This window comes from Mustelus asterias, chromosome 13 (assembly GCF_964213995.1).
Source record: "Mustelus asterias chromosome 13, sMusAst1.hap1.1, whole genome shotgun sequence".
In the NCBI taxonomy this organism is placed as follows: domain Eukaryota; kingdom Metazoa; phylum Chordata; class Chondrichthyes; order Carcharhiniformes; family Triakidae; genus Mustelus; species Mustelus asterias.
In genome coordinates, this window is record NC_135813.1 from 51,638,144 (window position 1) to 51,659,535 (window position 21,392).

The 21,392-nt window shown below is 45.7% G+C and overlaps 1 protein-coding gene across 2 annotated transcripts in view; it reads right to left on the reverse strand.

Annotated features, from left to right (window-relative positions):
- The window catches only part of dgcr2 (DiGeorge syndrome critical region gene 2), a 63,583-nt gene that overhangs the window by 40,105 nt on the left and 2,086 nt on the right, over positions 1 to 21,392 (reverse strand). The window contains exons 2-3 of one of the 2 annotated variants that reach the window (XM_078226752.1): positions 20,942 to 20,974; positions 9,860 to 9,982 (exon numbers count right to left, since the gene is read on the reverse strand). In XM_078226752.1, coding sequence (XP_078082878.1) covers positions 9,860 to 9,982; positions 20,942 to 20,974 — 156 coding nt within the window. The remainder of the gene's footprint in view (positions 1 to 9,859; positions 9,983 to 20,941; positions 20,975 to 21,392) is intronic. The other variant, XM_078226753.1, reaches the window with a different exon arrangement.

Consider the following 21,392-nt stretch of genomic DNA (forward strand, 5'->3'; position numbering starts at 1 on the left):
TTTCCGGCCTCCACTACCTTCCCAGGCAGTGCATTCCAGATTCTTGCCACCCTGAGTCAAAATTCTTTTTCTCAAATCCCCTCTGAATCTCCTGCCCCTCACCCTAAAATTATGCCCCCTCGGGACTGACCCTTCAACCAATCTATAAGGCATAACTATAAGGTTCATGGGGGGAGATATAGGAGGGATGTCTGAGGTAGGTTCTTTACTCAGAGAGTGGTTGGGGTGTGGAATGGACTGCCTGCTATGATAGTGGAGTCGGACACTTCAGGAACTTTCAAGAGGTTATTGGATAGGCACATGGAGCACACCAGAATGACAGGGAGTGGGATAGCTTGATCGTTGTTTCGGACAAAGCTCGGCACAACATCCAGGGCCGAAGGGCCTGTACTGTTCTATGGGGGAAACAGCTGTTCCCTGCTCATCCTGTCCATACCCCTCATCATCTTGCACACCTCAATCATGTCCCCCCTCAGCTTGTCTGCTCTGGAGAAAACAATCCAAGCCTATCCGGTCTCTCCTTAAAGCTCAACTGCTCCATCCCAGGCAGCAACCTGGTAAATCTCCTCTGTACCCCCTCTAGTGCCATCACATCCTTCCTATAGTGAGGTGACCAGAACTGCACACACGACTCCAGCTGTGGCCTAACCAATGCTCTGTACAGCTCCAACATTACCTCCTTACTCTTATACTCTATTCCACAACTGATAAGTGTCCCATATGTCTTCTTAGCTATCCTATTCACCTACTCTGCCGCCTTCAGGGATCTGTGAATAAGTACCCCAAGATCCATCTGTTCATCTGTGCTTCCCAGTGTCCTGCCATTCACTAAATACACCCTTGTCTTGTTACTTCTGAAGTGCATCACTTCGTACTTATCAGGGTTAAATATCATCTGCTACTGCTCTGCCTATCTGACCAACCCATCTATATATATATATGGAGCGGCACGGTAGCAGTGGTTAGCACTGCTGCTTCACAGCTTCAGGGACCTGGGTTCGATTGCCAGCTTGGGTCATTATGTGCGGAGTCTGCACGTTCTCCCCGTGTCTGCGTGGGTTTCCTCCAGGTGCTCCGTTTTCCCCCACATTCTGAAAGACATGCTGGTTAGGTGCATTGACCTGAACAGGCACCGGACTGTGGCAACTAGGGGAATTCCACAGTTACTTCAATGCAGTCACCTGGACTCTTGCTCTTTGCTACAGAGAACAGTGTCAATCTCCCTTACTATATTGTCAATGACTCGGAGCTGAAGCTCCTCAAGCTGCAGACACTTACACCAGACATGTTTGCCTTGGATAACACTGGTGCTATGAGCTTCCACATGCTGCAGCCTTGACAAATCAGCTCTCCTGCCTTAATGACTTATTTTATTCAATTATTTATATTTATATATTGATTCATCTTATCACAAATTCAAGTACTATTTAACCCTTAGGATACTCACCAACCATTCATTTCCTCCCATAGTAGAGCAAAAACCAACTCCTCCAGGGTGAAAATATTAGAAAAAACTGAGTATCTCCCTTCCCTCCTCACCAAACTTCCACACTCCATTTGAGGTTGCACCTCAGAGCTGGCCACACAGAGAATGCCTGAATTTGTATGTTCCAAACAAAGGGACTAGCTGAGCCCAGGTACAACAAGACCAGCTTTAGCCAGTTTTCTGCATTAATTATTTCAGCTCCTGCCAGAAGATAGCTTCTGTCTCAATGCTTAGCTCCCTGAATGAAATTTAAAGTTAAACAATACTTAGTTAAATGTTAAACACATATACAAATAGTAGATAATTATAAAGTTATTTAATTTCCCTCAGCTACAAAAACTTGTCAAATGCCTGACTGAAATCTGTAGACAATATCCACTACATTACCCAGTTCAATCCTCCTTGTTACTTCCTCAAAAAATCCTATTCAGTTAGTAAGGCATTACTTTCCCTTAAAACCACACTGACGATCCCAGATTGATCTATACCTAAGCAATAGTTTATCCTGCCTCTTTGCCCAACAGAAGTCAGACTGACCAGTCTATAATTATTTCGCCTATCTCTCATACCCCTTTTAAACAATGGTACAACATTTGTATGCCTCCAATCCTCTGGTGCCTCACGTGTATCAAGTGAAGATCAGAAGAAAAAAGTCCTGAGAGCATCCACTATTTCACCCCTGGTTCTCTTGGACTGCCTGACAATCACCCATTCCCTTTCTTCCATGCTGCTAGTCTGCAGTGTGACCACCTCTCTGAATGTGCTCTCCATGTAGCTCTCAGCCTCGTGGATGCACCATGGTGACTCAAACCCTCACTTAAGCTCTAAAACTTGGAACTCAAGTTTCTGCAGCTGGTGACACCTCCTGCACATGGTCATTTAGGTCAACAGTAGCATCCACGACTACCCACATACGACAAAACATGCATAACAAATGACGAAGCCATGTCTTCACTTCACTCAAGTTAATTTTATTTAACTTTGGTTCACTTATATTAGTTTCATTTGACCTTAACTTAAACCGTACAACGATTGATAAACCTTCCTAGTACTGATAAATCTGACTAATACTTAACACATTAAAGCATTGTATCTCAGCTTGGGATGGCTCCTGCTCTGTCCAAGGCCGCAAGAAACAAAGGGTCGTGAACAAAGCCCAGTCCATTACGCAAACCAGCCTCCCATCCCTTGACTCTGTCTACACTTCCGGCTGCCTTGGAAAAGCAGCCAGGGTAATCAAGGACCCCACGCACCCAGAAATACTCTCTTCCACTTTTTGCTGTCGGGAAAAGATATAAAAATCTGAGGTCACGTACTAACCGACTCAAGAACAGCTTCTTCCCTGCTGCCATCAGACTTTTGAATGGACCTACCTCATATTAAGTTGATCTTTCTCCACACCCTAGCTATGACTGTAAAAACTAGATCCTGCACTCTCTCCTTCTCCATGTATGGTAGGCTTTGTCTGTATAGCACACAAGAAACAAAACTTGTCACTGTATACTAATACTTGTGACAATAATAAATCAAATACTTTACAAGCAGCAATAAACTTTACTTAAAGCACTACTTTCCCCCCATGCACTGAACCCCCAACTAAACCTAATTCGCCACTCATTCAGTCTTCATCTCACTCAGGCATAGTCTCATATCTCTTTTCTGGTCATGCAGTTTGAAAAGCTTCCCTCCGATTTAGACCCCCTGATGAGTCACAAACTAGTTTAGCCTGGTCCCAGAGGAGGTAGGAAGTTTCAGTCAAACAGCTTGCTGTCAAGGATAATCGCTTCAGCTCCCCCACTCACAGCTTTGCAACTCCTGCCCTTGCTGCTGCTCCAATCACAGATTTGTCACTGGAGCAGCAAGCAAGCATGGGAGGGGGGTATCTGTGATTGGAGCAGCAGCACAGCCGCTTGCTCACTGCTCTTCTGGACAAACTGCGTAATGTTTTCCCACTCTCTGCACCTGCGCTTCAGCCAGGCCCAGAGAATCAATTTTGGAAATATTGTACTCAAGACAACCTTCCTTGATTCTGCTACCCTCATTTTTACTTTTTCACAGGTTACTAGTCATGTTTTGAGGGTGAATGTACCTACCGCTCCCATGTATCTTGAACCCTGACTTACACAAGGCAAACAAACAAGCAGGGTCAAGCGAATTTTGGCACATATTTATTTAGCACAAGGCTTAAGGGGGTGTTTTTTGATTGAAGTAATAAGTTGAGTTAGTTATCAAATAAGAGTCATGTGATACTGGTAGTGGAAGGAGCTAAACTTGTAGGTAAAACTAGTTTCATTTGCATTTTAAAAAATAGTTGCTGACTGCAGTTGGTTAAAAGCAGAAGCCTGGAGGCTCCTCTCTCTGAAAGCTCCAAAGCCGTTAACCCAAGTCAAAGCAAGTATGTCTGGATTTGCTAACTATTTTTAAAGTGGGATTTAAGCCTTGGAACTGTCGAGTGATGTTAGAAATTAGAATTCTTTTCACTTTTAAAGATTGTTCAAGGGTTAAGACTTAAACTGTTTCACTTTGTTAGAGTTTTAATTAAACTGTGTTATGAATAAAGCTTGTTTTGATAAAAGGTCCCTAAATTTGTCAGTCGAATTACTCCCGAGGCAAAGTATCCTTTCCTCTCATTTATGCCACAATAAAAGAATTGTTGGGGTCTAGTCGGGCTTCAGGTCCAGCATCCTAACAAAAGTTTCAATTAAACCTGCCTTCACCATGCACTCAAAGAGCACATTCCAGACGCTAACCAATCACCACGTGAACAAGATTTGCCTCATGTTACTTTTGCTTCTTTTGCCAGTTACCTTACACCTGTGCCTCTTCGTTTTCATGAGTGGGAACAGTTTCTTCTTAATTACTCTATCCAGATCCCTCAGGATCTTAAAGACCCCTCATCAAATCTCCTCTCTACCTTCTTTTCTCCAACGAAAACAGTCCCAACTTCTCCAATCTATCTTCATAACTGAAGTTCCTCATCCCTGGGACGACATTCTTGTGAATCTTTTCTGCACTCCATCCAGTGTCTTCACATCCTTCCTACTAAAGTGTGGTGCCCAGAACTGGGCACAATATGCCAGCTGTGGCTGAACTAGTGCCTTATACCAATGATTCCCAACCTGTTCAGTAACAGGGCACACTTCAGTAAGACAAACAATTCCACGGCACACCCACATTTTATCAGCTGAATCAATTGCTCATAAGCACCCATAAAGTAGTAGCGAACTCTCAGGGCCAATCACATACAAGGGGCAGGGCATAGGGTGCACAATTCAGCAATCCGCAAACCAAGTGTTTCCTCATTGCGAGGTCATTCATCCCATATGCTCAGTTTAAGCCAGCATTCAGACTGAACTTAAGTTTAATTTAAAGCCATTATATTCAATAATTCCAGTTATAACAATTACAACAATAATTCCAGTTAAAATGCCAATTGGTATTAAACATGAAGACGTACCAATCAGTGCCAACCAGAAAAAAAATTGTTGCACTGATATAACTGGTGCCCACACTATATGAAAACAATCTCTTTTACATTTACCAAGTTAAATGTCAAATGTAAACACCAAAGTTAGCTTATTGCAACGCATTGTACATGCTTGTAATTGCGACAGGTGGATTTAATTTCAGTGCTTTGAGATGCTTATCATTTATTTGCTCTCCTTTAACACATGGTTTACATTGACATCATTTTGTGATACGGCTGTTACATGTTTTTGCTATATGCCAAATGATAAGCAATATATTACATAATGACTGCATAGTTGCAAGATTGTTTTCTGTGGGATTTTTTTTATACAGCAGGCTGATGGATGAGGTGTAAAAATGCCAAATCTTGTTGCGCTATTTAGTGTTTCTTGTTTGGAATTTTCAGCCATAATATTTGATTCTTTGCTATTGCCATACGTGTGAAAATGATTAGCTAAAAACGTATTAGAACAAATCCCCTCAACATCTTTCTATTTTGGATCACCGAGCATACTTCAGTTATACATTTCACCTTAATAAATCACTAATCCATGGGCTAAGGACATGTTGCATAGTTTCAATTAATGGATGATTGTATTCAAACAAATAGAACCATAGAAAATTACAGCTCAGAAACAGGCCTTTTGGCCCTTCTTGTCTGTGCCGAACCATTTTATGCCTAGTCCCACTGACCTGCACTTGGACCATATCCCTCCACACCCCTCTCATCCATGAACCCGTCCAAGTTTTTCTTAAATGTTAAAAGTGAGCATTTACCACTTTATCCGGCAGCTCATTCCACACTCCCACCACTCTCTGCGTGAAGAAGCCCCCCCCTAATATTCCCTTTAAACTTTTCTCCTTTCACCCTTAACCCATGCCCTCTGGTTTTTTTCTCCCCTAGCCTCAGCGGAAAAAGCTTGCTTGCATTCACTCTATCTATACCCATCAAAATCTTATACACCTCTATCAAATCTCCCCTCAATCTTCTACGCTCCAGGGAATAAAGTCCCAACCTATTCAATCTCTCTCTGTAACTCAGCTTCTCAAGTCCCGGCAACATCCTTGTGAACCTTCTCTGCACTCTTTCAATCTTATTTACATCCTTCCTGTAACTAGGTGACCAAAACTGTACACAATACTCCAAATTCGGCCTCACCAATGCCTTATATAACCTTGTAAGAAGTTTAACAACACCAGGTTAAAGTCCAACAGGTTTATTTGGTAGCAAAAGCCACACAAGCTTTCGGAGCTCTTAGCCCCTTCTTCAGGTGAGTGGGAATTCTGTTCACAAACAGGGCATATAAAGACACAGACTCAATTTACATGAATAATGGTTGGAATGCGAATACTTACAACTAATCAAGTCTTTAAGAAACGAAACAATGTGAGTGGAGAGAGCATCAAGACAGGCTAAAAAGATGTGTATTGTCTCCAGACAAGACAGCCAGTGAAACTCTGCAGGTCCACGCAACTGTGGGAGTTACAAATAGTGTGACATGAACCCAATATCCCAGTTGAGGCCGTCCTCGTGTGTGCGGAACTTGGCTATCAGTTTCTGCTCAGCGACTCTGCGCTGTCGTGTGTCGCGAAGGCCGCCTTGGAGAACGCTTACCCGAATATCAGAGGCCGAATGCCTGTGACCGCTGAAGTGCTCCCCAACAGGAAGAGAACAGTCTTGCCTGGTGATTGTCGAGCGGTGTTCATTCATCCGTTGTCGCAGCGTCTGCATAGTTTCCCCAATGTACCATGCCTCGGGACATCCTTTCTTGCAGCCTATCAGGTAGACAACGTTGGCCGAATAGCAAGAGTATGTACCGTGTACCTGGTGGATGGTGTTCTCACGTGAGATGATGGCTTCTGTGTCGATGATCCGGCACGTCCTGCAGAAGTTGCTGTGGCAGGGTTGTATTCATCATGGAGTGCGGTTACAAGTGGTGTACCTCAGGGATCTGTTTTGGGGCCACTGCTGTTTGTAATATTTATTAATGATCTGGATGAGGGTATAGTTGGGTGGATTAGCAAATTTGCTGATGACACCAAAGTCGGTGGTGTGGTAGACAGTGAGGAAGGGTGTCGTAGTTTGCAGGAAGACTTAGACAGGTTGCAAAGTTGGGCCGAGAGGTGGCGGATGGAGTTTAATGCGGAGAAGTGTGAGGTAATTCACTTTGGTAGGAATAACAGATGTGTTGAGTATAGGGCTAACGGGAGGACTTTGAATAGTGTGGAGGAGCAGAGGGATCTAGGTGTATGTGTGCATAGATCCCTGAAGGTTGGGAATCAAGTAGATAGGGTTGTTAAGAAGGCATATGGTGTCTTGGCGTTTATTGGTAGGGGGATTGAATTTAGGAGTCGTGGCGTTATGTTGCAACTGTACACAACTCTGGTGCGGCCGCACTTGGAGTACTGTGTGCAGTTCTGGTCCCCACATTACAGGAAGGATGTGGAGGCTTTGGAGAGGGTGCAGAGGAGGTTTACCAGGATGTTGCCTGGTATGGAGGGGAGATCCTATGAGGAGAGGCTGAGGGATTTGGGATTGTTTTCGCTGGAAAGGCGGCGGCTAAGAGGGGATCTTATTGAAACATATAAGATGATTAGAGGTTTAGATAGGGTGGATAGTGATAGCCTTTTTCCTCTGATGGAGAAATCCAGCACGAGGGGGCATGGCTTTAAATTGAGGGGGGGTAGTTATAGAACCGATGTCAGGGGTAGGTTCTTTACCCAGAGGGTGGTGAGGGATTGGAATGCCCTGCCAGCATCAGTAGTAAATGCGCCTAGTTTGGGGGCGTTTAAGAGATCCGTAGATAGGTTCATGGACGAAAAGAAATTGGTTTAGGTTGGAGGGTCACAGTTTTTTTTTTTAACTGGTCGGTGCAACATCGTGGGCCGAAGGGCCTGTTCTGCGCTGTAATGTTCTATGTTCTATGTTCATGGTCACTGTTCTCCTGAAGGCTGGGTAGTTTGCTGCGGACAATGGTCTGTTTGAGGTTGTGCGGTTGTTTGAAGGCAAGAAGTGGGGGTGTGGGGATAGCCTTGGCGAGATGTTCGTCTTCATCAATGACATGTTGAAGGCTCCGGAGGAGATGCCGTAGCTTCTCCGCTCCGGGGAAGTACTGGACAACGAAGGGTACTCTGTCCACTGTGTCCCGTGTTTGTCTTCTGGAGGAGGTCGGTGCGGTTTTTCGCTGTGGCGCGTTGGAACTGTTGATCAATGAGTCGAGCGCCATATCCTGTTCTTATGAGGGCATCTTTCAGTGTCTGGAGGTGTCTGTTGCGATCCTCCTCATCCGAGCAGATCCTGTGTATACGGAGGGCTTGTCCGTAGGGGATGGCTTCTTTAACGTGTTTAGGGTGGAAGCTGGAGAAGTGGAGCATCGTGAGGTTATCCGTGGGCTTGCGGTACAGAGAGGTGCTGAGGTGACCGTCCTTAATGGAGATGCGTGTGTCCAAGAATGCAACCGATTCCGGAGAGTAGTCTATGGTGAGCCTGATGGTGGGATGGAACTTGTTGATGTCATCATAGAGTTGTTTCAGTGATTGTTCACCATGAGTCCAAAGGAAGAAAATGTCATCGATAACCTTACCATAACACTCCAACTTTTATGCTCAATACTCCGATTTATAAAGGCCAATGTACCAAAGGCACTCTTTACGACCCTATCCACCTGTGACGTCACTTTTAGGGAATTCTGTACCTGTATTCCCAGATCCCTCTGTTCAACTGCACTTTTCAGAGTCCTACCATTTACCCTGTACGTCTACTTTGATTTGTCCTTCCAAAGTGCAATATCTCACACTTGTCTGCGTTAAATTCCATTTGCCATTTTTCAGCCCATTTTTCTAGTTGGTCCAAATCCCTCTGCAAGCTTTGAAAACCTTCCTCACTGTCCACTACACCTCCAATCTTTGTATCATCAGCAAACTTGCTGATCCAATTGACCACATTATCATCCAGATCATTGATATAGATGACAAACAACAATGGACCCAACACCGATCCCTGCGACACACCACTAGTCACAGGCCTCCACTCAGAGAAGCAATCCTCCACAACCACTCTCTGGCTTCTTCCATTGAGCCAGTGTCTTATCCAATTTACTACCTCCCCATGTATACCTAGCGACTGAACCTTCCTAACTAACCTCCCATGAGGGACCTTGTCAAAGGCCTTGCTGAATATTATTCCTTCCAAGCCAATTCACCGGGTGCTCTTTATCTCGGGCTCTGAGTACTTGCATCGTCTCCTATAAAATCCCAGAGTAAAACTAACAGACAAAGAATCATAGAATCCCTATAGTGGGGAAGAGGCCATTCACCCATCAAGTCTGCAGACACAGTATCTTACCCAGGCTCGCTCTCTTACCCTATCCCAACCATGGCGAATCCATCTAACCTACACATCTTGGGACACAAGGGGCAATTTAGCCTGGCCAATCCACCTACCCTGCACATCTTTGGTATGTGGGAGGAAACCTCCAGACACAGGGAGAGCGTGCAAACTCCACACAGACAGTCACCTGAGGCCAGAATTGAATCCGGGTCCCAGCAGTGCTTACCACTCTGCCGCCCCTAGGACTCCAGGAAGCAGAAGAGCAGCTGCAGCTTCTCACTGGTTATCTCATCTGTGGAGGATTTCGCCACCTTGCCTGGTGCCGCTGGCTCTCCAGCCCTTCCCCCAATCCAAAACATGTTGCTAATGTCCCTTTTATTTCATGAGCCATAATTTTACCCAGAAGTCTGTTGTGCTGCACTGTATTAAATGCCTTTTGGTCAAAGCAGCTCTTAAACTTTAACTTATTTTGGATCTTTTACAAATTCTCGTCAACTTAACAAACGAGAACATCACAGATAAAGGAAATATTTACAGATTTCATATGAAACACAATCCCACAACTTATAGTTCACCTGGACAATCCAGCTCATCACTGCCATCTTCACAGGTCTGCCAGCCATCGCAATGCCAGGTTAGAGGAATACACTGAATAGTTCCAGTATTACAAGCAAACTGTCCAGGGGTACAGCGCAGCTCTGTGGAAGGTAAGACAAACTCTTATCAAGCAGCAATCATCCAAATCCCATTGCTGCACTCCTTGCAGTATTTAAGTAAACTGCTGTCAAAGGTATTCCTTCGCAATGGGTACTTAAATAGTGGGAAGAACTGTCGGGAAGGATCCCCAATTAACTCTACACACAGTTAGAGAAAGAAAGCCTCCAAATGCTGGTAACAAAAAACAAACTACTACACTTAAAATAAAATAGCGGGGGTCAGGCCAAATGGAGAGCCCCATCAAGAGGCCAGAGCGAATGGGGGCCAACCCAGATTAGGCAATGTCTTCTCAAGTGAGCCTGGATTAATTCCAAATTCATTAAACAGTTGTAAAGAACATAAGGCTCATGTAACAACCTGTCTTCATATATCAGATGTTCATCACACAATGGGTCCACCATCTGTAGACCTTCATCAGAGCTATACCTGCGAATAGTCCAAAGAAGTTTACCTATCTTTTTTCGGATACTGGCAGACTTGCTGCTTGATTTTTGCTTTCATCCCTTGAATTTCAGTTGTTGGGATACTAAAAACATTCCATCAATAACAATGTGCAATTTTTCATGTTCAACTTAGGGAGGTGGGGCCGGTACAAACTGGAAGGGTAACTCCTGGGCAGGACCAGGACTGATGTCCTTTGGGGGAGTATTTGCTAAAGTGGTTGGGGAAGATTTAATCTAAAATGGTAGGGGGAGGGGAACTTATATAAGGAGTCAGAAGAGGGAAATCAAGGACAAGAACAAAAAACAAAGGGGAATAAGAAAAGTGATAGGCAGAAAAATCAAGGGCCAAGATCAAAGTTGAAGTTTATTTATTAGTCACAAGTAAGGCTTACATTAACACTTCAATGAAGTTACTGTGAAATTCTGCTGGTTGCCACACTCCGGCATCTGTTCAGGTCAATGCACCTAACCAGCACGTCTTTCAGACTGTGGGATGAAACCGGAGCACCCGGATGAAACCCACACGGACACAGTGAGAACAAGCAAACTCCACACAAACAGTGACCCAAGCCGGGAATCGAACCCAGGTCCCTGGCGCTGCGAGGCAGCAGGGCTAACTGCTGTGCCACCCAAAGGCCACAGTGAAAAATAATGGGAGCAGGACAAGCTTTGTTTTGTGCCTTGATGCATGGAGCATTTGCAATAACGGTGTATGATATAGTTGGGATTACAGAGACATGGCTGCAGGCTGACCAGGGATGGCAGCTGTATTCAGTATTTAGAAAGGACATATAAAAAGGAAAAGGCAGTGAAGTTGCATTGCTGGTTAAAGAGGAAATTAATGCAATAGTGAGAAAAGATATTAGCTCTGACGATGCGGAATCTGTACAGGTGGAGCTGAGAAACAATCAAGCAGCAAAAGACGTTAACAGGGGTTACTTACAGACCTCTAAACTGTAGTGATGATCTTGGGAACGGCATTAAACAGGAAATTAGAGGCATATGTCAACAAATAACATCTGTAAATTATGGGTGACTTTAATCTGCATATAGATCAGGCAAATCAAATTAGTCACAATACTATAGAGGATGAATTCCTGGAATGTGTATGGATGGTTTTCTGGACCAACATGTTCAAGAACCAACTAGAGAACAGGCCATCCTAGAATGGGTATCGTGTAATGAGAAAGGAACAATTGGCAATCTAGCTGTGCGACACACCTTGGGGGTGAGTGCCCATAATATGATGGAGAGTAACATCGTTGATACTGAGACTAGGATACTGAATCTCAATCAACTGAGTTACGATGATATGAGGCGCAAGTTGGCTATGATAGATTGGAGAACGTTACTTAAAGCAATGACGATGGATAGGCAATGGCAAACATTCACAGAGCGCATGGATGAAGTGCAACAATCATTCATTCCTGTCTGGTGCAAAGGTGACCAAACTAGGTGTACCCGAACAGGCGCCGGAATGTGGCGACTGGGGGAGTTTCACAGCAACTTCATTGCAGTGTTAATGAAAGCCTACTTGTGACAAATAAACTTTAACTTTGATTCCAACCTTGGGTGATTGTGGAGTTTACACGTTCGCCCTGTGTCTGCATGGGTTTCCTCCCACCGTCCAAAGACGTGCAGGTTAGCTGGATTGGCCAGGCTAAATTGCCCCTTAGTGTCCCACTTAGAACCACAGAATCCCTACAGTGCAGGAGGCCATTCAGCCCATTAAGTACACACCAATCCTCCAACTGAGCATATAACCCATTTATCCCCATAACCCATGTACTTGCTCCGCTAATCCACTTAACCTACACATCTTGGGACACTAAGGGGCAATTTAGCCTGGCCAATCCAGCTAACCTGCACGTCTTTGGACGGTGGGAGGAAACCCATGCAGACACAGGGAGTTGCTCGGACTGCAGTAGAGAGTGACAGTTGGTGTCTCAGTGAGGGAGTGCTGCTCGGGCTGCAGTAGAGAGTGACAGTTGGTGTCTCAGTGAGGGAGTGTTGCTCGGGCTGCAGTGGAGAGTGACAGTTGGGGAAGTGTGGGGAAGTTTTTTTTTTTTTCTTTTTTTCTTGCTGGTAATGGCTTCAGGGATGGCAGTTCAGGCAGTATGCTGCATCTCCTGTGGGATGTATGTGGTGAGGAAATCCAGTAGTGTTTCAGGAGATTTTAGTTGTAAGAAGTGCATTAGATTGCAGCTTCTGGAGGAGCGTGTAAAGGAGCTGGAGGGGGAGGTAGAGGAACTCCGCATAATTCGGGAGGCGGAGGTGGAAGTTGATAGGAGTTATAGAGAAATAGTAACTCCTAGAAATGAGGCTTGGGTCAATGCCAGGAGGAGGGGTAAGAAGCAATCGGGAAGACAATCCCCTGGGGCGGTTCCCCTCCATAATAGGTTTTCGGTGCTGGAGGCTACAGTTGAGGAGGAATCAACTGAGCATAGAGAGCAGATCTCTGGGGGTGAGCCGAGTGAGAAAGCTCAGGTGGTTAGGGGCTGTAAAAGACTGGGCCTTGTGATTGGGGACTCCACAATTAAGGGGACAGATAGGAGGGTCGGAACTAAAGGTAGGGACTCAGGGTTGGTGTGTTGCCTACCAGGGGCTGGGGTCCGGGATGTGTCTGACAGGGTATTCAGGACTCTTAGGGGGGAGGGAGATAAACCACAAGTTATTGTACATGTGGGGACACACGACATAGGGAGGATAGGGGAAGGGGATATTAGGCAGGGATTTATGGAGTTGGGGTGGAAACTAAAGGCCAAGACTGACAGAGTGGTTATCTCTGGACTCTTGCCTGTACCACGGGATAGTTTAGAGAGGAATAGGGAGAGGGAAGGTTTGAATTCATGGCTGAAGGGATGGTGCAGGAGGGAGGGGTTCAGGTACTTAAGCAATTGGGGCTCGTACTGGGGAAGGTGTGACCTCTATGAGAAGGATGGTCTACACCTTAATCAGAAGGGGACCAATATCCTGGGGGGTAAATTTGCTAAGGCCATGCAGGGAGGTTTAAACTGATTCGGGGGGGGGGGAGGGATCCTGAGTAGTGGGGCTGAAAGTGAGGGATGCATGGATGGGGACTGCAATGCACGGCATTGCAGAGGTGGGGTGGAGCAGGGTTTGAAATGTGTATACTTCAATGCCAGGAGTATTCGCAATAAAGTGGGTGAACTTGCAGCGTGGATCAGTACCTGGGACTTCGATGTTGTGGCTATTTCAGAGACATGGATAGAGCAGGGGCAGGAATGGATGCTGCAGGTCCCGGGGTTCAAATGTTTTAGTCGAAGTAGGGAAGGAGGTAGAAGAGGGGGAGGGGTAGCATTATTGGTCAGAGATTGTATCACAGTGTCAGAGAGGAGGTTTGATGAGGACTTATCTGTTGAGGTAGTATGGGCGGAGATTAGAAATAGGAGAGGAGAGGTCACCCTGTTGGGAGTCTTTTATAGACCTCCTAAAAGTTCTAGAGAGGTTGAGGAAAGGATTGCGGAGTCAATCCTGCTGAGGAGTGAAAGTAATAGGGCAATTGTTATGGGGGATTTTAACTTGACTAATATTGACTGGAATTGTTATAGCTCTAGCTCGTTAGAGGGGTCAGTTTTTGTTCAAAGCGTGCAGGAAGGTTTTTTGACTCAGTATGTAGACAGGCCAACTAGAGGTGAGGCTATATTGGATCTGGTGCTGGGAAATGAGCCAGACCAGGTGCTAGACTTGGAAGTTGGTGTGCATTTTGGTGATAGTGACCACAATTCGGTTACGTTCACCTTAGTGATGGAAAGGGATAGGCATGAACCTCGGGCCAGTGGTTTTAGCTGGGGGAAGGGTAATTATGAGGCTATTAGGAGAGAATTAGGAAACATAGGTTGGACTAGGAGATTACAGGGACTGGGAACGTCCGACATGTGGAGTTTTTTCAAGGAGCAGCTACTGCGAGTCTGTGATAGGTATGTCCCTGTCAGGCAAGGAGGAATTGGTAGGGCTAGGGAACCGTGGTGCACCAAAAAAGTTTCTTTGTTGGTTAAAAAGAAAAAGGAGGCTTATGTTCGGATGAGACGTGAGCACTCGGGTAGTGCACTAGAAAGCTTTAGATTGGCTAAGAGGGAGTTGAAGAGCGAGCTTAGAAGGGCTAAAAGGGGACATGAGAAGACTTTGGCGGATAGGGTTAAAGAGAATCCTAAGGCGTTCTATAGGTATGTCAAGAACAGAAGGTTGGTTAGGGCAAGTTTAGGGCCAGTTATAGATGGCAGAGGGAAGTTATGTGTGGAACCGGAGGAGATTGGTGAAGCATTGAACCAATATTTCTCTTCGGTGTTCACGCAAGGGGACATGAATATAGCTGAGGAGGACACTGGGTTGCAAGGGAGTAGAATAGACAGTATTACAGTTGATAAGGAGGATGTGCAGGATATTCTGGAGGGTCTGAAAATAGATAAATCCCCTGGTCCGGATGGGATTTATCCAAGGATTCTCTGGGAGGCAAGAGAAGTGATTGCAGAGCCTCTGGCTCTGATCTTCAGGTCGTCGTTGGCCTCTGGTATAGTACCAGAAGATTGGAGGTTAGCGAATGTTGTCCCATTGTTTAAGAAGGGGAACAGAGACTTCCCCGGGAATTATAGACCGGTGAGTCTCACTTCTGTTGTCGGCAAGATGTTGGAAAAAATTATAAGGGATAGGATTTATAGTTATTTGGAGAGTAATGAATTGATAGGTGATAGTCAGCATGGTTTTGTGGCAGGTAGGTCGTGCCTTACTAACCTTATTGAGTTTTTTGAGAAAGTGACCAAGGAGGTGGATGGGGGCAAGGCAGTGGACGTGGTATATATGGATTTTAGTAAGGCGTTTGATAAGGTTCACCATGGTAGGCTTCTGCAGAAAATGCAGATGTATGGGATTGGGGGTGATCTAGGAAATTGGATCAGGAATTGGCTAGCGGATAGGAAACAGAGGGTGGTGGTTGATAGTAAATATTCATCATGGAGTGCGGTTACAAGTGGTGTACCTCAGGGATCTGTTTTGGGGCCACTGCTGTTTGTAATATTTATTAATGATCTGGATGAGGGTATAGTTGGGTGGATTAGCAAATTTGCTGATGACACCAAAGTCGGTGGTGTGGTAGACAGTGAGGAAGGGTGTCGTAGTTTGCAGGAAGACTTAGACAGGTTGCAAAGTTGGGCCGAGAGGTGGCGGATGGAGTTTAATGCGGAGAAGTGTGAGGTAATTCACTTTGGTAGGAATAACAGATGTGTTGAGTATAGGGCTAACGGGAGGACTTTGAATAGTGTGGAGGAGCAGAGGGATCTAGGTGTATGTGTGCATAGATCCCTGAAAGTTGGGAATCAAGTAGATAAGGTTGTTAAGAAGGCATATGGTGTCTTGGCGTTTATTGGTAGGGGGATTGAATTTAGGAGTCGTAGCGTTATGTTGCAACTGTACACAACTCTGGTGCGGCCGCACTTGGAGTACTGTGTGCAGTTCTGGTCCCCACATTACAGGAAGGATGTGGAGGCTTTGGAGAGGGTGCAGAGGAGGTTTGCCAGGATGTTGCCTGGTATGGAGGGGAGATCCTATGAGGAGAGGCTGAGGGATTTGGGATTGTTTTCGCTGGAAAGGCGGCGGCTAAGAGGGGATCTTATTGAAACATATAAGATGATTAGAGGTTTAGATAGGGTGGATAGTGATAGCCTTTTTCCTCTGATGGAGAAATCCAGCACGAGGGGGCATGGCTTTAAATTGAGGGGGGGTAGTTATAGAACCGATGTCAGGGGTAGGTTCTTTACCCAGAGGGTGGTGAGGGATTGGAATGCCCTGCCAGCATCAGTAGTAAATGCGCCTAGTTTGGGGGCGTTTAAGAGATCCGTAGATAGGTTCATGGACGAAAAGAAATTGGTTTAGGTTGGAGGGTCACAGTTTTTTTTTAACTGGTCGGTGCAACATCGTGGGCCGAAGGGCCTGTTCTGCGCTGTAATGTTCTATGTTCTATGTTCTAGAACGTATAAACTCCACAATCACCCAAGGCTGGAATCAAAGTTAAAGTTTATTTGTCACAAGTAGGCTTACATTAACACTGCAATGAAGTTGCTGTGAAACTCCCCCAGTTGCCACATTCCGGCGCCTGTTCGGGTACACAGAGGGAGAATTTAGCACGGCCAATGCACCCTAACCAGCACATCTTTGGAACTGTGGGAGGAAACCGGAGCACCTGGAGGACACCTACAGACACAAGGAGAACATGCACACTCCACACAGATAGTGACCCAAGCCGGGAATTGAACTCAGGCCCCTGGCATGTGAGGCAGCAGTGGCCGTGCCGCCCAATGTGCAAATGCATGGAAATTACAGTATAATATGCATAAATGTGAGGATAATGGTGGCAAAAACAGTAAGGCAGATGATCTGAACTACTACAGATTGAGAGAGGGAAATGTGCAACAAGACCTTTGTGTCCTTGTACACCAGTTGCTGAAAGTAAGTATGCAAGTGCAGCAGGCAGTAAAAAAAGGCAATTGGTAAGCAGCCCTTCATAGCGAGAGGATTCGAGTACAGGAGCAATTATACAGGGCCTTGGTGAGGCCACACCTGGAATAGTGCGTACAGTTTTGGTCTCATCTGTGGAAGGATGTTTTTGTGATGGGGGAAGTGCACTGAACGTTTACCAGACTGATTCCTGGGATGGTGAAATTTTGAAATGAACAACAAAAGAGTATGCAATGAATAGCGGAACACGGAGAAACTCAGAGGAAAGAGGGATCTTGAGGTGCTTGTCCACAGATCCCTGAAGATGGCAGGGCAGGTTGCTTGGGATGGAGCATGTGTGAGCTATGCAGACAAGTGAATATGCTCAGGTTATTTTCTTTTAGAGCAGAGAAGGCCGAGAGGGGAACCTGATTGAGGTGTATAAAATTATGGAGGGTATGGACAGGGTAGATAGGAAGCAGCTGTCCCCATGAGTTGGTGGTTCAATAACGAAGAGGCATAATTTTAAGGTGAGGTGCGGGAGGTTTAGAGGAAATGAATTTTCACCTGAAGGATGGTGGAAGTCTGGAAAACACTACCTGGAGAGTAGTACAAGCAGGAAAACACTCAACCTTTAAAAAGTACGTAGATGAACAAATGAAATGGCTCATAACCTTGAATATTATGACAAGTGCTGCAAAGTGGGATGAGTGTAGATTTAGTGTAGTTCTGTTAGTGCAGACTTGATGGGCCAAAGAGCCTCTTCTGCAATGTATGACTCAATGACTGACAAATGAGAGATAGAGTTGGTCAGGTTATATTCGCTGGAGCTCAAAAGAATGAATCATAGAACCCTGACAGTGCAAAACGAAGCCATTCAGCCCATCAAGTTTGCATCAACAATGCCAACCAGGCCCTACCCAATTAACCCATGTATTTACCCTGCCAATCCCCGTTTGATTTAATTTGATTTGTCACATGTATTAGCATACAGTGAAGAGCATTGTTTCATGCGCACTATACAGACAAAGCATATTGTTCATAGTGAAGGACTTGAGAGAGTGCAGAATGTAGTGTTGCAATCAGAGGTAGGGTGTAGAGAAAGATCAACTTAGTGCGAGGTAGGTCCGTTCAAAAGTCTGATGGCAGCAGGGAAGAAGCTGTTCTCGAGTCGGTTGGTACATGACCTCAGACTTTTGTATCTTTTTCCTGATGGAAGGAGGTGAAATAAAGAATGTACCAAGGGGTCCTTAATTATGGTGGCTGCTTTGCCGAGGCAGCAGGAAGTGTAGACAGAGTCAATGGATGGGAGGCTGGTTTGCGTGATGGATAGGGCTACATTCACGACCCCTTGTAGTTGCGATCTTGGGCAGAGCAGGATTTATAGAATCCCGACAGTGCAGGAGGCCATTCGGCCCATCGAGTATGCACCGACCACAATCCCACCCAGGCCCTACCCCCACATATATTACCCGCTAATCCCTCTAACCTACGCATCTCAGGACTCTAAGGGGCAATTTTTAACCTGGCCAATCAACCTAACCCGCACATCTTTGGAGCTATACCAAGCTGTGATACAACCAGAAAGAATGCTTTCTATGGTGCATCTATAAAAGTTGGTAGCTGATGTGCCAAATTTCCACAGTCTTCTGAGAAAGTAGAGGCGTTGGTGGGTTTCTTAACTATAGTGTCGGCATGGAGGGACCAGGACAGGTTGTTGTGATCTGGACATCTAAACATTTGAAGCTACACTTCCACTACGCTTCCTAAAGATGACGACAATCTGCTTTGTTTTGTTGATATTGGGAGAGAGATTGTCATCGCACCAGTTCACCAGATTTTCTCGCTCTTTCCTGTACTCCATCTCATCGTTTGAAATCTGACCCACCACGGTGGTGTCATCAGCAAACTTGAAAATAGAGTTGGTGGGGAATTTGGCCAGTCTTGGGTGCATAAGGAGTAGAGCAGGAAGCTGAGAACGCAGTCTTGTGGGGCACTGGTGCTGAGGATGATAGTGGAGGTGGTGTTGCCTCTTCTTCCTGACTGTGGTCTGTGGGTTAGGAAGTTGAGGGTCCAGTTGCAGAGGGAGGAGCCAACGTCCAGGAATTTGGAGACAGGCTTCATCGGAATAATGGTGTTGAAGGCTGAGCTGCAGTTGGTAAATAGGAGTCCATAATAAGTGTCTTTGTTATCTGGGTGTTCCAGAGAGATGGCGCCTGCTGTGGGCCTGTTGTGGCGGTAGGCGTACTCTAGTGGATCCAGGTAGTCCGGGAGCTGGAATTGATTCGTGCCATGACTAACCTTTCGCAGCACTTCACAATGATGGATGCCAGAGCTACCGGATGATAGTCATTAAGGCACGCTGCTTGGCTTTTCTTTGGTACTGGGATAATGGTCATCTTCTTGAAGCAGATAGGGACCTCAGATTGGTGTAAAAAAGAGGCTGAAGATGTCAGCGAATACCCCTGCCAGCTGATCCGTGCAGGGTCCGAGTGCTCGTCTGGGTACCCCATCCAGGCCAGTCGCTTTCCGTAGGTTGACCTTCAAGAAAGCTGCTCTAACATCGGCAATGGTGACCTCAGATTACCGGTTCATCCAGGGCTTCCAGGGTGGAGGACATGCTCTCACTGACCTCTTGCTCAAAACGGGCGTAGAATGCATTGAGCTCATCAGGGAGGGGTGCGTTGGAGCCGGCGATTTTACACGTCTTCATCTTGTAGCCGGTTATGTTTTGCAGACCTTGCCATAGTTGGCGGTTGTCCATGTAGCTAGCCTGGAACACTAGCTTGGTCCAGTATTGTCTTTTGGCATCTTTGATGGATCTCTATGAATGGTCTAGTGGGCACATGAGCGGCGCAGGCTTGGAGGGCTGAAGAGCCTGTTCCTGTGCTGTATTGTTCTTTGTTCTCTGTAGATTATATCTGGCTTTCTTGTATAGGTCAGGGTCACCTGACATGAACACCTCAGACCTAGACTTCAGCAAGCAGTGGATATCCATGTTCATCCATGGTTTCCGGACACTATGGGGAATTTACCATGTCCAATCTGTCAATGCTGCACATCTTTAGACCATGAGAAGAAACCCACGCAGACACAGGAGAATGTGCAAACTCCACAAACACTGACCCACCTACCTACCTCGCACTAAGTTGATCTTTCTCTACACCCTAGCTAGGACTGTAACACTCTCTTCTTTCCTTCTCTGTGCACGGTATGTTTTTTTCTGTACAGCACACAAGAAACAATATTTTCCACTGTATAGTAATACATGTGACAATAATAATTCAAATCAAACCAAGGCCAGAATTGAACCCGGGTCCCTGGTGTTGTGAGACAGCACTACTAACCATTGTGCTGCCCCAAGACAGAAACCTATAAAATTCTAACAGTTCTAGACAGATGCAAGAAGGATGTTCTTGATGGCAGGGAGTCCAGAATCAGGGGTCATATTCTGAGGATAGTAGGTAAACTATTTAGGACTGAGACGAAGAGAAATGTCTTCACCCAGAGAGAGTGGTTAGCCTGTGGAACTCTGTACCACAGAAAGCAGTTGAGTCCAAAACATTGTATGTTTGCAAGAAGACATGGTGGTTAGCACTGCTGCCTCACCGCACCAGGGACCCCAGTTTCAATTCCGGGCTTGGTTGACTGTGGATTTTGCACATTCGCCACATGTCTATGTAGGTTTCCTCTGGGTGTTCCGGTTTCCTCCCACAGTCCAAACACTACAGGTTAGGTGGTTCGCCATGGTAAAAATGCAGGGTTATGGAGATTGGGGGAGGGGCCCAGGGTGGAGTGGGTGGGCCTGGTAAACTGCTCTTTCAGAGAGTCAGTGCAGACTCAATGCAGGGATTCTATGCTAGAACGCATAAAAAGGAGTTACGTATAGCTCTTGGGGCAAAAAAACTCAAAGGGAATAGGGGTAAAGCGGGAACAGGTTACTGAGTTGGTGTTCAGCCATGAACATAATGAATGGCGCAGCAGGCCCAAAGGGCCAAATGGCCCACTCTTGCCCTTATTTTCGATGCTTCTTTGTAAAATACTCACCTGATAAAAGTCTGGCCAGTCCAAGCCGCGTGCCTACATGAAATAGAGAACAAGCAGTTTAAAAACGGTTAACCTGGAGAGCTGCACTTTTATCAGACAGAAGGACTTTGCCAGCTAACAGTCTGAAGGACTTTGGTTGGGGGTCTAACCCCTCTCCAGTAATGCTGAATTTGTGAAAATGGTTCTCTTGTCCAAATCAGTCTGTATATAAGCATACTTCACTTCCCTTCCTTGACCTCTTTGTCTCCATTTCCAGTGATAGGTTGTCCAACAGTATTCATTCCAAACCCACTGATTCCCACAGCTACCTCGACTACAACTCTTCACACCCCGCTTCCAGTTTCTCCACCTTCACTGTTCCAATTATGTCACCTTCTGAAATGGTGCTTCTGATATGTCTGGGTTTTTTTTTCTTCGTCGAGATCTCTCCCCCACCTGTGGTGAACAGAGC